This window comes from Haplochromis burtoni, unplaced genomic scaffold (assembly GCF_018398535.1).
Source record: "Haplochromis burtoni strain Fernald_Lab_line unplaced genomic scaffold, NCSU_Asbu1 Contig_209, whole genome shotgun sequence".
NCBI lineage: Eukaryota > Metazoa > Chordata > Actinopteri > Cichliformes > Cichlidae > Haplochromis > Haplochromis burtoni.
The window spans coordinates 212,629-228,656 of NW_024582570.1; the positions used below are offsets into that span (position 1 = coordinate 212,629).

The following is a 16,028-nucleotide window of genomic DNA, read 5'->3' on the forward strand; positions in this document are numbered from 1 at the left end:
AGGTGAAACGTCTTCAAGCAACTTAAAGAAGTCCAGACGCTTTTCTTTGCAAGCTCCTTTGACTACGATGACCTGGATGACTGAGAACCTTCACAGACATATACAAAGAGTAAAAATAAGAAAAGCTTGTTTGTTATTATGCTTATGTTTTTGTGATTGTTAACTGTGTGTGTATGGATGAATGAGGACTGACAGGAAGAGAAGCTAAGGGCTAAGGCCGATGCTAATGGGAATCCAAATAAATACACAAGCAGCAGAAATGCACCAAATTTAGCTTATGTTCTGTGAAACTAAAACGAGTTATTTCACTGTTAATATTACTTTGGGCTAAGATAAGTTTGCAATCTTATGATAATTGCTACATGCCAACTGCTTGGCCTGGCAACAGTGGCACTCTCAGTAGTTCAGGATGCTCATACAAAGCTATTTTGCCCCTACAATACCACAGCAGAGGAAGAGGAAGTGAATGAGGTGAAAATCACTTCACCAGAGTCATTGTAGATGCGTATTCAGTGAACAGACTGTGAAATTTAATTGGCTCCCAGTCTTTGACGATATGTTTCCTTCTGCGCGCCACAGGAGTTTCAGCTGAGAAGGGAAGTGCATCCACAGAAACTTTCCCACAGGAAATATTTTCATATCCGATTTTATGTGGCGAAATTCTTAGTGTGTCTTGCAAAAGGAGCTGAAAGATGAAATTCATTTGGATAATAAAACCGCTAATGTGGAGTGTGTAGCACAGTGCTAATACAGATATTATGAAGACGCTCATTATGTAGTTCTATATAGTGTGGTCTTAGTACTTTCCAAAAGGCACCTCTGTCATTGTAGATCACCCATATGGAGTTGTGCGTGTCCTTAAATCCACATAATGAGACAGGTTGTACACCCACACACATGGGAACCAGGCTTACTGCTGGGCCCTTTTGCAGAACCCCTACTGTGGTTTGGCCGGGAAGGTGGGACTTTTTGGCATAAAGGCCAAGACGAATGCTCTGACGAGAAAAACATGCATTTCCAGCACAGCATTTTGACCTCTAATCAACCTATGACCATTATATTCTGTTCACATTTCATCATTTTCATAACGTCTTTTTCCAGCATTCCAAAATTCTCAAAGCAGTTCTTAAGAGACAGCTTTTTGTTCAGAGCGGAGGAGAGTGTGGGATTGTTTCTGCCTGGGGAGATGTTGTTCTGTGAAGTCAAAAATCTTTTTTTCCTTAAAGGATACATGTTGTTGCTATAAATGTGAATACAATCATTCTTTAAATGATCCATAATGGTTTCAGTGTTTTGAAATAGTTGTGTGGGAGGCACATAATGATAAATATGGAGAACACAACTGTTCTCTGTTTGCTAATGTATTCTAGTGAGTCGTGCCTACTGTCAATGCGTATGAGCCCAAAGAAAAGTGATGTAGAGTGTGTGTGTGTGTACGTGTATGCATGTGTTTTTGTTCTAAGGTAGCCCCCTCCATCACATTTCTCCTTTTTTTTTTTCTCATTAGATGTGATGGAGCAGCCAGGGCTGTGGCCCCCTGTGTACGGCGCCCGGGGCCCACCCTCCCACATGCAACATCCTGCTGTGTACTCCCGATCCCAGTTTCTACGGCAACAGGAGCTGTACGCTCTCCAGCAGCATCAACAGCTTCAGCATCAGCATCAGAGTCACCAGTCGCAGCAATCACAACTGCAGTCTCAACCTCAGCAGCAGCAGCAGCCACAGCAGCACAGAGCTGCACATGCCATGAACATGCAGCACCAACCCGCTCACAATGCACAGGTGATTGTAGAGTCAAAATACGCAAGGGATTTTAATACATGCAAAAGTGCAGGCAATACAGCGAAGCGTAAGCGAGTCATGGATCCCGTGACTTTTGAGTCTATTTTCAATTTGCATAATATTCTTTGAAGGATATGCCAACTTTCCTACAGGGGAAAAAAAAGTGTATTCCCGAATATAGAAAAGCAAGTAGCATTGGCTGTCAACCAGACTGCAATAAATGTACTATTTGGTTAATGCATAAAATCACTTGTTCACTAAATTTAGATATGCAATAATTTTGTATTAATGCCACAGATACAGAAGAGAGTACACGAGCCCTCAGTTGAACTGGAAGAACTCATTTCAGAGCCAAGAACATCTAAACCTGCCAAAGCTTACTCTTACAACCCACCGCAGAGGAACACCTCACCCCCTGGGACCTGCACCACTCACCTGTCCCCTTGTTGTCAGTCCCCTTCGCTGCGACAACATCCCAAAAGCACTCCTTCAACACCCTGCCCCGCTCCTAGCCCTGTTGCAGCAGTACCTCATTCACCCGCCATTAGCCCTGCTCCACCTCAAATGCTAAAGGCTCCTGAATCCGAAGACAAGACAGGAGAGGGGCAGCCTCCACAGGAATACCCAGGGTCTCTGGAGCCTGGTAAGTGCAAAGAAGTGTCTAGAAAAAAATGCAAAAACTGTGCGTAAAAGTTTTCAAACTGTCTTTGAAGCAGTGTGCACAGTGGTTTTTGTACAAACAATAATCATCAAATTAGCGCTTGTGAGATAACATACTCACACTAATCAGGTAATAACAGAGTCATGTAGAAAACCAGAAAGAGAACAGAAAACTGTTCTAACATATAGTCAAATCTTGTGCATCATACTGATTTATAACTGGAGTTGTCACTGTTCAGTGACCCCATTTTTTTCTGCTGGTGTTGTGGTAATATGTGTGGGTAGCTCTTTTGGCAAAGCCTCTGATTGAATAAACGGTGAAGAAAATGGCTGCCGGCAGTGCTGGGACTTTCCAGAACTGTTACCTTGGTAATGATTGAGAAATACCTTAGTAGCGGCCTTTACATCTCCTCCACCCCCACACGCCTGACACTATCCTCATCATTATTAATGTCTGGCTAACGGCTCCTGCAAGCCAGAGGAATTGTGTCAGTTTCTCTGATAAACTAAAGGTCTTGTCCACTTTAAATAACACGCACACACACAGTTACTTGTGGTAACTTCCTAAGGTTGGGGGATCAAGGGAAAGTGCTTTTTCATTTCCTTGCCCTGCTTTTTCACTCCATGGAACCTAGTTAGCAAGAGAGTTTCGTTTATCATGGGTATGATTGGTAATCTGTAATACATCCTCATCACAAAAACAGTGCTTTCTATTAAGGAATCATAATATGTGGGTTTTTTGGGAGGATGGTTTATCAGAATTTTTGGAATAAATAGACAATTGTTAAATATTAAATTAATAAATATTCTTTTCATCTATAGACTTGCCTCCTGGATACACATACCCTGCTATTGCGATGGACTACAGGAGCGGACCGTCACCTCAGGGTGTTCAGCTGGCTGAGCCAGCTGACCTGGACGCAGTCCAAGTGGAGCCTGCTGAGCATGCTCCCCAGTCTCTGGCCAGCCTAGGGGAGGAGTTAGACTGTCAAGTGGTAGTCAGACCCCTTCCAGAGCCACTCCCACTCAAGGAAGTGGCACATGAAGAGGAAAACAGAGTGGTTGATGGAGTTCTGGAGCAGAGGGATGAGGTGGAAATAACAGCCGTGACAGAAGCTAACTATGTCCACAGAGAGGAGGAGCAACCAGAGGAGCAGGGACAAACTGCAGGAGAGGTGCTGGTTTGTCCACCTGTTGAGAGCACTGTGTGTGAGGCTCCTTCCTGCCCAGTCTCCATTTCAACAGAAGAACCTGACAGGCAAGACGCTGTCATTACCTTGGAAGAAGAGGAGGATGATGAGATGACGGGTGGGGAGATTCAGGTGGCGTATGCTCAAAAGGTCAGCATGCCTGGAGAGCAAGAGCCAGAGCTGCCCACCATCATCGAGCTTGATCCTGCTTCTCCTGAGTCACAGTCCCCGCCTAATGAGTGCGCAGAGGACAGTGAGCAGCAGCACGACAACAAGATGACCTCTAATGATGCCTCAGTGGATTCTGTGTGTCTTTCCCCGGCCTCAGCTTCTGCCCCTAGCCCAAGCGAGGAATCTTTTGCTGTGGCCCCAAAACCTGTTGTGCCCTGCTACTGGAGTCTGGAGCTGCTGATTGCTGCTGCGTTCTGCACAGATGTGCCTCCATTTCCCTTGTTCTCATATAGTACACCATCGGTTGCCCCATCGCAATGCAACCCACACCAGGGTATCGAGCTTCTGAGTGAACTAGCGGATCTGGAGCTGCAGCAGCAAAAGCGCACTTGTGGAAAAAGCCAGGGTGAGAAACAGTGGCTCCTCCATGACTCTAACACATTCACATTCACACAGCAACACTCACATCAACAGAATGCACTTCTCTCATAGTTTACTCTCCTTTTCCTCTATGTCCATTGAGACAAACTCCCACTCCCCCTCAGGCCTAGCCTCATCGCTCTGTGCTCCCTCCCAGATAGTCCTCTCTTCCTGCCGGTCTCATGAGCCTCTTGTGAATTCTAACACATCCCCAGAGAGGCTGTCTACATGCTTGCTTGCCGTTGCTCTTCTTTGGCATGTTAAAGCCACTTTTATTTCCTAAAAGGCTGTTCTAATGATGCAGGGCCTCAGGAGAGGGAGAAAAAGCAGGAGGACAGGGCTGAACTACTAGTGAAGGGTGTACACCTTCCTCTCTCACTCACGCTCCCTTCGAGCTCTCCTTAGGGAACCGTCTGTGTCTCTCCATTCTGCAGCTGTTTGATACACTCATGCGCGCGCACCCAAACACGCACAACTGCAAATACACAGAGTTAAACTTAAAGGAGAGACACCAGTTTGTTTCATTCTCTCACTAACATAACACTTCTTACTGAAAGTTGGTGTGTAATCACAAAAGCAGTCATTGTTTTCAGCACCCTGGAGCATTGCCTGGCTAATTAGACCCCATTGTTTTAAAGTGCCTTTAAAAGCTTCCTTGTTTTTCAAAGTACCATGCGTTTTTGTTTTTTTTATTCATGCAAAAGGATGTTTTGTGTTTACCACAGCATCCTAATGCATTTAACTGCTCCCAAAAGATGGTTCTTTAAAAAGGGTATCATCTGATTCCAGAGTCAGTAATGTCTTCGATATGCGATATTGTTGACAGCTCAGGCAAGTAGCAAATGTCGATTTAGAGTCACAACTATGGTTAGTAAGACGATTCAGTATATTTTTATTTATTCATGTTAAGATGTAAGACTGTGTTACTCTTACAAACAAAATGTCATTTTCCTTGTGACTAGGCTACAATCTGCTATTCAGCTTGTGGCTCAGACCATTAATGGCAGATAGACTACTCAGTGTCATAAGCAGATAGGCTACATAGGAAAAGCTCAGTCCAGATGGTCTGTGAGATATCAGCATATGGTGAGTCCAAAATAATGTGACCTCTGAAAAGATATGCTGCTGATTTCTCATACTGTCCTAATCTGCTCAAATTTCTGCAGAAAACAAAACAAAAACAAAAAGACCCATCTTTCTCTCTCACTTTGACATGAGTTTCCTTTCACAAATGTTAAGTAAATAAGCTCTGTCCACTGTGGCATCTGAATCGAAAATGTATAGATGCAATATGAACCCTTCCCCCCCCCCCACCCTTCTGTAAACAGAGGAGGAACTGCTCATGTTTGACCTCCAAAGCCTTGCTACCCTGGCCACGGCCCGTGCGCTGGAGCTGGGCTCCGAGGAAAGCAGCAGCGCGAGTTCTGAGCGACAATTTCCAGCCCGCAGGATCCTCAATTTACGAAGGAAATGCACCTGGACACCTCGCAATGAACCAGTAAGGCTATAAAAGTGTGCCCTTCTTGATGCTTCAAAATGTTCCCAGAATTCTAACAATGTTTCAAACAAATAGTAACTAATGAAGTTGTACTTAAAATGTTCCTTGATTGCTTTTGTTACATGTTACATAACCACTAATTATGCGTGTTGTTCAGGTGTGCCCAGCCAAAGTTAGCATGGAAACAATGGATGGTCCTGAGCTTGCAATGCGTGTGAAATTGGCTGAGTTACAACGTCGTTATAAAGAGAAGCAGAAGGAGCTTGCCAAACTTCAGAGGAAGCATGATCATCAGTGAGTATGGCGCGGTCCTCCTTTACCTGTGCCGATTCCCAATCGGTCCGTTCCAAAGTAGTAAAAACATAAACGTATTTCATTCACTTATAGTTTCAAAATGGATTTCTTTTAGTGCTTTAGAACCTTCAGAGTTTAGATATAGGTAGCGTCTTAAAGCTCGGCCGGCTGCATGTGTGTTTACATCTGCATGTGCCAGCAGGAAGGAAGAAACACCTCGCAGCCCAGCACGGCGAGGACCGGGGCGGCCGAGGAAGCGGAAACCCACCCTCACCACAGGTCCAGTGTCCTCATCCGAGGGCCAAAGAAAAGTCAAGTGAGTATCAGTTAGCCCATCTCCGCTAGCTGGCTGTAGTCCAGTCATGCATGATAAGCCCCTCTGTATCACTGCCATACAGGCGCTGCCTCTCATTGGCATAAGCAGGAAACGGGAGAACCGCTGAACTATTCTAGGAAGTCGACTCGAACCTCTTCTACTCTAATCAACATTGGTGTTAATTGCGTAACGGGGCAGTCTGTGTCAGCTGTGTCCTACAGAATACTCATTCAGGGTTAATATATATATAAATAAAAACATTCAACTTTACCGGGCTGAATTGTGCACGTCTGATTCGCTAGGCAATAAGAGTTAAGCTGACTTTTTGAGTCCATGTATGTGTTTGAGGAATATGACGAAAGAGGAAAAATTAGCAGAAACGAGCAGGAGAATGAAAATAAAGGAGGTGTAGAGAGTGCAGAAACAAGGATCCTGACTTTTTCCTTAAATGAATTGATGGCCTGTTTTTTTAAATGAACATTGTAAAAATAGGGATGCCTTTCCTGTTTGGAAGTTGTGTTGGAGGGGTTGGTAAAAGGTTTACTCTCAGGCTTCAGTTATCCCCGGCATCTAGGCTCAGAATGCCTTTGGGCACTAAATATTACCTCGCAGCATTCCCTCTCTGTCCATCTTAATCCTTCTTTTCTCACTTCAGTTTCTGGACAACTGTCCACAGCTGCCCCTTTGCAATGTCACTTGCCACTCTTCTTCCACCCGTATCCTCTTGCACCCCCCCTCACTAGGGCCGATCAGATGCTAATGCTGAGTGACAATGACACCCAAATATAAGGCCTGGGCCCTCAAGTGAAGTGCAGTGGAGGGAAAGTGGGAGCAGATATGGGGTTACAGTCTCACAGAAGAGTAAACTGAAGTCTGTCTTTTTGTTGTACTTTAAATTGAATCACAGCCAAGACACTTTATTTTTCTTAAAAGCTCCCAGGGTGTACACCCTTTTGTTTGTGATGTGTGCACAACCCAAAAGAGAATGACGTGATACTTGTGAATGAGAAACAAGCAAGCAGACTGAGGACTGTTTAGCCCCATGTTGTGTTATGTGGCAGGGTTCTATAAAAGCGCTGTCCTGCACCTGCCAGTCATGCCGCTACAAAACGCTGATGCTTTTGTGCTGATGGGGGTTAGTGGGTCAGTGGGTCAGTGGATAGCCCACCCAGCCTTTCAGTATCTTTTTCCCTACTTTGCTTTAACCACCGGGGGTGCGTGTGTGTGGTAGTGTTTGAGTGGGAGATACATTCAGGCCTCGTGATCAAGCCTTCCAACTTGCAAATTTTATGCATCTGTTTAGTTAGAGATGGATGCAGCAGTGTGCTTATGAGCACTGAAGCAGGCATTGTTTGTTTCTGTGCACGCTTATGTTATTCCTGTGGGTAGAGCATTGGGGTCCTTTGTGGTGTCGCTTTGATTTGGGGTTGGACGGGGTTGTATGCTAGAGAGAACTCCTGCTTGCCAGCAAACCCTGATAATCAATTCTGTTTAATTAGTCACTGTACACTCAGCTCCACCAGCCCCCTCCATCATAAATGGGAGGGACTCTGTCACATTGTGTTTGTCAGCAGCGGAAAGCAAGCCGTGGTGGGATCTGCCTCACGGGGACAACTCACACTCCACTGGCACCTCTGTCACTCTCCTGTCAGTCAGTGGGCAGAGAGTCCCACTGCCTGACAATTGCTTTCATTCTTCTTGAGTCTTGCAGGTGCATGCTGGAATTATGAGATTTACACACAATCAGCACCTTCATGGGCACTGTGAATTCGCATGCTGCTGATAAATGACATCAAAACAAACATGCAAAAAGAAAACAGCACATGGTTCTTTACTTTAAAAACAGTTTCTGCACCAATATGGAAGCAGAACAAATGCGCAGTATTTTACTTATCTACGTCAGATTTAGTCATTGCTTACTTTCTAAATGGAATGGTTTCCGAGGTTGTATGCATGCTAGGAGAGAGGAAGTTAATCTTTTGTTTGAGCATGGTCTGGCTCATTTCGGTGTGGTCTACGGGCAGTCTTCCAGGGGGAAATTCAAGGGCATTTGGAGTGGTTGGCCTGTGATGCTGCTCAGCATAGGGGAAAGTGTGTGCCACAGTGACATGAAAAAGCAACCAGAGAGGCATGATACTCACTGAATACAATATGACCACATTCAAATTCCAGTGCCTTCTAACCATTCACGGTATCCTTCAAAGCTGTGCAGTAGTGCTTTACAGGGGACAAACATTCTCCCTAGAAGAAGCACCAAATTGCCCTCAAACAATCCCAGTTTTCTTGTTAGAGATTAATTTTCAAGTGGATGTCTCAGACACTGGACTCTTCTTGTCCTTTTTGTCATTCGGCTCACTTGACAGAAAAGGGAAAGTTACCAGATCCCAGAGAGAGGTGACTCAACTCCCTTCTTTTTTTTCCCCTTGCAGATCGATGGGGGCAGGGCTTGGTTTGCCTGACGACCTGGGAGGGGGGGGAGAAAGCCAGCGAAGGAAGAAGAGGCTGTCCAGTCGAGGCTTTGAGCGACTCAGCAGCACACAGGTCAGGGTCCCCTTGTCCTACTCCCTTCTGTCCCACACATAGCCAGAAATAAAAGAAGCCGCTCTTTGTTTCGTTGCATTTGATATATCCCTTTGTTGCATCCCATTTCTAATTAGGCGCTACCCTCAGGAGTTCATCCTGATCCTCTGCTCTCCATATAAATGTCTGTCTTGTTAGAGCTTCTCCAATTGCTTTTTTAATTCTCTATTCTTGAGAAAACAAGGGCTCTCTTCACAATGTCAGAGGAGATGATGATGTCATGATGATGTCATTGTGATGCTTTTGTGGCTTCTGTAAGGAGTGTAACTGGTTTTCACCAGTCTCATCTGTCTTTCTGTTGCAGCAGGTAAAAGCACAGAGCTGCAGAAAAAGCAGTCTTCACAGCATGCTCAACTCCAAGCTAGCTGGAGATGTGGTTCAGCTCAAGCAAAAGGCCCAGGTTAAAAAGAATCTCTCAGGGACAGGCTCGAGGGACAAGGAAATTTCACTCTGCAGCTCCAACCTTAAGCATGGACACAGAAGCCAGGGCACAAGCAAAGCAGACTCCAGGCGAGAGTCTGGGGGACAAAGCGATACAGGTAGATAGTGGCATTCATTGCACTGATTGTGCTTGTTCCTCCTGTTTTTAGTTTTACTGTGCAGAGTATTGTTGTTTTTCCCCCCATCAGCAGTTACCCTTAGAGTTAAGCAGTGATTTATTTCTTAAACTTTTTCAGCAGCCAGTGGGGACAGTGTCCACCAAGAGAGCTGGACCGGACTGGTGCGTTGTGGACGTAAAAAGGGATCGACCACCCTGAGCCAGCACAGAACAAAGGTTCACCGTGGCCAAAGGCACGAAGCAATGGAGGAGGAAGAAAGCTCGCCTGCAGAGAGCGACTCCTCTGATCAAGGTGGGACAGTAAATACTGAGCCTGGAGACGTAGTTAAGTCAAGTTAATGATTAAGGAGACAAACACTCTACTTTTAAGATTAGGATTAAAACTTTCTGTTTTGATGAAGCTGATAGTTAGGGCTGAATCGGGTGACCCTGAAACATCCCTAAAACATAGGCTGCAGTAGACCCAGGTTGCTGGGCGCACTGAGCATTTCTTCTTCACTCATCTCTTTTTGCTCTCTCTGTGTTTATACACCACTGCTATATTTAATCATTCATAATTATTCAACTCTGGCTCTTTCTCCCATAGTGTGTCTTTTGTCCTGTCTTTCTCTCACTGCTCGCTTCTCTTTGCCGACACCCCCCAACCGGTTGCGGTGGATGGCTTCCCCTCCCTTAGGGTGGTTCTGCTGGAGAGTTCTTCCTGTTAAAAGGGAGCTTTTCCTTCCTACCGTCACCAAGTGCTTGCTCATGATTGTTGGGGTTTCTGTCTAATATCACAGGGTCTTTATCTACAATATAAAATGCCTTAAGGCACCGCCAATTGTGAATTTTTGCTATATAAATAAAATTGAATACCAAAATTGAAAGTTACCTTTAGATATCTAAATAGCTAGCTATGAAAATATGACAGGGGTTTTTTGAAATATTTCTACAAATTTCTAATTTAATAAAATAAAAATGCATATCTGACAAGTACAGCTAATGTACTGAGTCAGTCTATGATCCAAAAGCTCCTTTATTGTATATATATATATATATATAGCCTTTTGCTAATTTCTAAAAAAAAAAAATTGAAAACCAATCCATTTTGATGGGCGAGTGAAGAAAGATTGGGATGTATGTCTTGGCAGAGATGTGCATTTACATTCAACAGCTCAGTGGTCAGCTCTGTTGGCTGGTCTGGGTTGGACACAGACACACAACTATAGACACCTGGCTGTGAGAGTTTTGCACACCCCTGGAGACCCGCATACCAGGTCAAAGAGCCGCTGCAAAGAAAAAAAACTGCAGTGACAAACATAAAAACTCCCTCATACTCTCCCTAGCACACACATTCGCAGTAGCATGTGGGTTCACACCAGGAAATACCACTGAAGCAAAGCAGTTCATATATCTTTCCTATGAACCGTTAAACTATTTACTTTAATGCTAATGAAGTGTCTGTGGATTGATTGGGAGTGAGTTAAAGAACTTTACTGGTTGGTAATGACGTGGGGAGATGGATTGGATAAGCTAAGTTTTTTTTTCATGCCTTTACTGAATATATGTTTTATTGTTTCCTAAATCTGCTAGAAGATGAAGAAGAGGAAGGCAGTTGTGATACTGATGAAGTTCAAGATTACAAAGTCCAACCCTCTAGAGATGTCACTTTAAGCTCCTCCATGATTGGGCCTAGTCCATCGTCTGTTGTAAAACTGGAAGCCAACCAGAAAGCCTGGAACAAAAAACAAAGGCAGGAGCTTTATGGTAAGACTGCCCTTTGAAAATAATTGATAATTCAAGAAGCATCTGTTTTACATTTGTCCTCCTTTGTATTGTTAGCTCAGTCTAAATGTCCTTCTGTAATCAAACCATACAGGATCCCAGAGTCTGTCTGGTGCAGAGGGGGAAGTCAAAATCAGGAAGAAGTCCAACTCTAGGATGGGCATGACCACAGCAGTTAAAAATCACCAAGACCACCAAGATCGGCAGCCTGAAGTAGCAAGAAAAACATGTGGGCCCAGGTCTAAGGAACCTCGGTGGGGCAGTCTTGGGACCAGAGGCAACCGCTACAGGAGGAGCATGGGACTAGCTACCTTTCCCACCACAAGTGAGAGGCTGAAGCGGGCAACCCGCAAGAGCACCATGTTGAGAGGAGCAATTAACAAGGTAAAAAAAAAAAATTTCCAATCGAAATTTTGATCAACCAATTTTATTAAACCACATATACTGAAGATATGACACAACAAAACTGAAGTACAAACTTTGCATTTGCTATATCTTCATGTGCCCTTGCTGTGGCAATAATTCCTCTTCTCTCACTTTACCAGAGGAGAAGTTGCTGGCCAATTGGGGGCTCATCTTTGCAGGGCGAAGATGGAAGCAGGGGACAAAGGAGCAAAGACCAACAGGTACCAGCAGGCGAACAGCAAACAAACACAAGCTTTCAATTCTGGTCATATCTTAGGCTACGTTCACACTGCAGGTTTTAATGCTCAATTCCGATTTTTTGATCAAATCCGATTTTTTTGTCTGCTTGTTCACACTACAAATAAAATGTGGAGTGGTGCTTCAAAGGATAGTTGCAGATTTCTGTCAGAATCTGCAGATATTTCAGTACAAATAAAATGTTCACGTTTCTCCAACATTGTCTTCCCAACAGTTTCACTGACATCTACACTGGATGGCCAGGAAGCGTTCGCGATGTCTTCTCCGGCGCTGATAATTGGCGTATGTCTTGTGTCAGTGACGTAAAAGACGGATTTAATGCGACATGACCGTTCAAACAGCAGTCGCTTTCTAAAACATCGGATATGTATCGGATTCAGTACCACATACGAAAGTGACCCAGATCGGATTTGAAAATATCGAATTTGCGCCGTTCACACTGTCATACCATGATCGGATATGGGTCGCATAGTGTCAAAAAAATCGGATTAGATGCGCTTTTGCCTGCAGTGTGAACGTAGCCTTACTTTCCAACACATTATTGTAGAACTACTATACGCATTCAGCATGTTTTGCATAGCTCAGCCTCCTGCTGATTAAACTCTGCGGAGAAGACTATGTGTTATGAGGGAGGGAAAAAACAAGTAAAATGAGTGCAGATAGGTAATGGTACAGGTTTTGTCCCCTGTGGTTAACTGCTAGTTTGAAAAGCATTATAAACAATATCTTATCACACTATCTCCACATTTATTATTTATTCATCTTCACAGTCATTTATGCTTCCTTTCATCCCTTCTGATATGTTCTGTATAGCCAAAGGGACGAGCAGTGAGTCGTTTGTTGGAGAGCTTCGCCGCTGATGAGGGTTTTCAGATGGATGGTAGCAGCTTCTCAGAGGAAGAGGAGCACAGCAGCCATTCGCGCAAAAACCCTGAAGGTCTGAGATAAAATTTTATATATATTTTTTTTAATAGTGTTTTAAGTAGCAGATAGAATGGTTACTTTCACCATTACAAATTTTAACCAGGATACATTGTTCGCTCTTTCTTATGCAGTTCCAAACTGTGTCCTGACCAAAGAGCTGTTAACCGATGGCCTGAAGGTGCTGATTTCCAAGGAGGATGAGCTTCTATATGCTGCCAGGGTCCACACTCTGGAGCTACCAGACATGTAAGTGAACTGTTTTTTTTAATATACACAACACTTTTTTTAATGTTAGTCTTAATTTAACTCAAGGATGTTAGCTTTCAAATTATATCCTAAAAACTTTAGTCTGACCTTTTGGTCAATGCTAACATGAAGTAAACTTTGTCAAAGTGGCATTTCTAAGCAGAAGCTGAGGTATGGCAAAAAAGGGCGTCTACAGAAGGTTATTATAGCTGTCAGAGCCATGTTGATAATAAAAAGGATTTTTGCATGCTCGTCATAGAAGTTATCAATAATTTCATGCTTCTTACTTAACAAACGTCACATTATTCCATACTAGGCTTTGAGTATCAATACAGCTCCTCTGGTGCAGGCAGCAAAGAGATGCTATAACAACAGTAGAGTGGGAGTAACACATGACATGGGAGCCAGGCAAGCATAATACAAGCATCTGAAAATAGCTTCATCTTATTTCTCTCTGCTGTGCCTCCCTCTAGCTTTAGTGTTGTTATTGACGGTGAAAGAGGAAACCGCCCAAGAATCTATTCATTGGAGCAACTGCTACAAGAAGCTGTAAGTTCACCTTGTTGCACCTAAACACTCTTTGTTAAAAGAAAGCCATGTCTCATCTTTGGCCACGACAATATATTCTTTCTTTGTACTTTTTTCCACATTGCCTTCCAGCTTTTCTTTAGCCTCTTTTAGTCATTTCGCTTTCTCTCTTTCAACTTCCCTTGTTTCCTCTCAGGGGTCATTGAGAGCATCTAAACTTAAGTGAATATGAACAGATGGGCAGGATCTTTAGGTTTATGTGTGTGAGTATCTTTGAATGTCTGTTAAACTAAGCTCTTTGTGTGGGCTGGATAATCCCACCAAAACCAGGATCCATTCACGGTTTGGAGATTAAATAGGACATGATGCGTACATTACGTCCCTTTTACTGCCAAAATAAGAGCTGTTTAAAGGCTGAAATTAACAAAGACACTATATGTGTATGAAGACCTGTTGTGAAGCAAATGTTGGGTTACAGAGCTATTGTAATATTGCCATTTAATTTATTTAACCGCTTCAATACCTTGGCTGGTTCTTTACCTTCTCTGTATTCACAATAGCTTCATACTGTTTACTATAGTGGGACAGATTTGTTCATGCAGGTCTCTTTGCACTAATAACAACTGGGTCACTCAAAGCAGAGCTGTCGTACCCACATCTCCTGAAACTGACTTCATTATTGCCAAACAGGGCACAGGACATTATGCTTGCTCAAAACGAATATTCCTAAGACGAGGAGAGCTGAAAAGTAGAGCAGAGTTTAACTGGCACGATTGTGGTTTGCAGCTGTTAAGAGGCCACTGTAACTTTGCAGTGACTTCATCCTAAATGCTGTTGTGCTCATAGCTCACTTAAAATTCTTTTAGAAATTAAAGGATAAAGTTGTGGGTGTTTTTTAAACTTTGCATGTAACCAAAACTTCCTCATGGTTATGGATACATGCAGCATGCATACATTTTCACCTCAAGTGTCCTTAAAGAAAATGTGACCTTACATTACAAAAACTAGTGGATGCTCATGCTTCAGTACTGTCGGGCCTGTTCATGCACTTGGCTAGAAAATTTTAAATGACATAATGCTTTTTATAAAGCTGTTCTAGGTGAATGGATGCAAGAAAAGAGGGTAATTTTAACTCATTGCTATGTGGTTGCTAGGCAACGTGATGACATTATTGTATATAATGTATCATTCAGCTATTGCGGATATAAATGAGATGTTGCTGTTGTGAAATTAAAACGATAAGATGCTTTCAAAAGGTCTTATAGGTCATTTTCACTTGCTGCTAGCTGGTTGCTAGGCAACATGATGTCATCATAATATCTAGTATAAATAAGAGTCTTCACTCGTGAGCCAAGTTTGGCTGGTGTAACTCTGATTGTGTAGAAGGAGTTGGAGGACAAAGAAACGAACACGCATGCAGAGAGATTGTGTGTATTATGTTTGGTGTATTTCATGAATTTTTTCTGAAAAACTTTTACATATTTAGTTATTACGTTTTTTTAACGATAAACCACTTTTAAATGTTTTTAAATGTACTATAGAAATAAAATCTACTTACTAGCTTTAGTAAGATGACTCTATATATTTATTTACATTATTTATTCATTTATTTTTTTATTTTTTAAAGTTCAAACTTCACACCAAAATCACTGATTTTATACTTAGATTGTTTAGGGTGAGTGGTGTAGGTGACCAGTTTTTTTATACATATATATGTATCTGCATTCTCTTTAATATAATGGAACTACAGCATAAATTGCCTTGTGGCTCTTAATAAACAAAACTAAATACATAAATACATTCATTATAAAATGAAAAAAAAAAAACCCAAACAGTAGCTATATCTATCTAGAAATCATGACCTAAAATGCTCACAAACAGGTCTCTGATTTTTTTTATGTCTATGTCAGCCAAACAAGGTGTCCAGCTAACCCACACTGCTGTTCCTTTCATTCATAATTATATATCACATGTTCATATGGTCTCAAAGACAATAATAAAAACAAATCTTACTTTTTAAGTATTCTTTGTATAGTGTAACGCCCTTTGTTTTTTTATTCAGGTATAAATGCAGACATAGTCATACAAGAACACAATGTTATTTCAATTATCCTCAAGATGATCTTGCATGCCCATTAGTACACGTTAGCCTACTCTCTACCTTAACACTTACCTCCTCTCATCAATGTCAACTTGTTAATGTGATCAGTTTAGCTTTTTCGTTTCCTTCTTTAACTTTCTTCTCTATTTCCCGCTCGTAGTGTCATTTTCTAACTTTCCTGGCAGTTTTATACCAAGTAGTTCTGGCAACACTGCTCTTATCTAAACACTCATCACATAGCAGCTGGTTCTAATTATGCCATACTTCCACTTTGGTGTCTTTAGATTAGTCCAAGAGCCATTCATTTGACTCTGACAGCAGTACCCTGATAC

The 16,028-nt window shown here is 42.6% G+C and overlaps 1 protein-coding gene across 1 annotated transcript in view; it reads left to right on the forward strand.

The window, feature by feature from the left end:
• The window catches only part of LOC102295614 (BAH and coiled-coil domain-containing protein 1), a 62,134-nt gene that overhangs the window by 39,742 nt on the left and 6,364 nt on the right, over positions 1 to 16,028 (forward strand). The window contains 15 exon segments of the mRNA XM_042226372.1: positions 1,508 to 1,782; positions 2,080 to 2,425; positions 3,265 to 4,209; positions 5,552 to 5,721; positions 5,879 to 6,015; positions 6,218 to 6,331; positions 8,761 to 8,872; positions 9,216 to 9,450; positions 9,589 to 9,762; positions 11,043 to 11,216; positions 11,329 to 11,618; positions 11,780 to 11,860; positions 12,711 to 12,834; positions 12,953 to 13,067; positions 13,541 to 13,616. Coding sequence (XP_042082306.1) covers positions 1,508 to 1,782; positions 2,080 to 2,425; positions 3,265 to 4,209; positions 5,552 to 5,721; positions 5,879 to 6,015; positions 6,218 to 6,331; positions 8,761 to 8,872; positions 9,216 to 9,450; positions 9,589 to 9,762; positions 11,043 to 11,216; positions 11,329 to 11,618; positions 11,780 to 11,860; positions 12,711 to 12,834; positions 12,953 to 13,067; positions 13,541 to 13,616 — 3,368 coding nt within the window.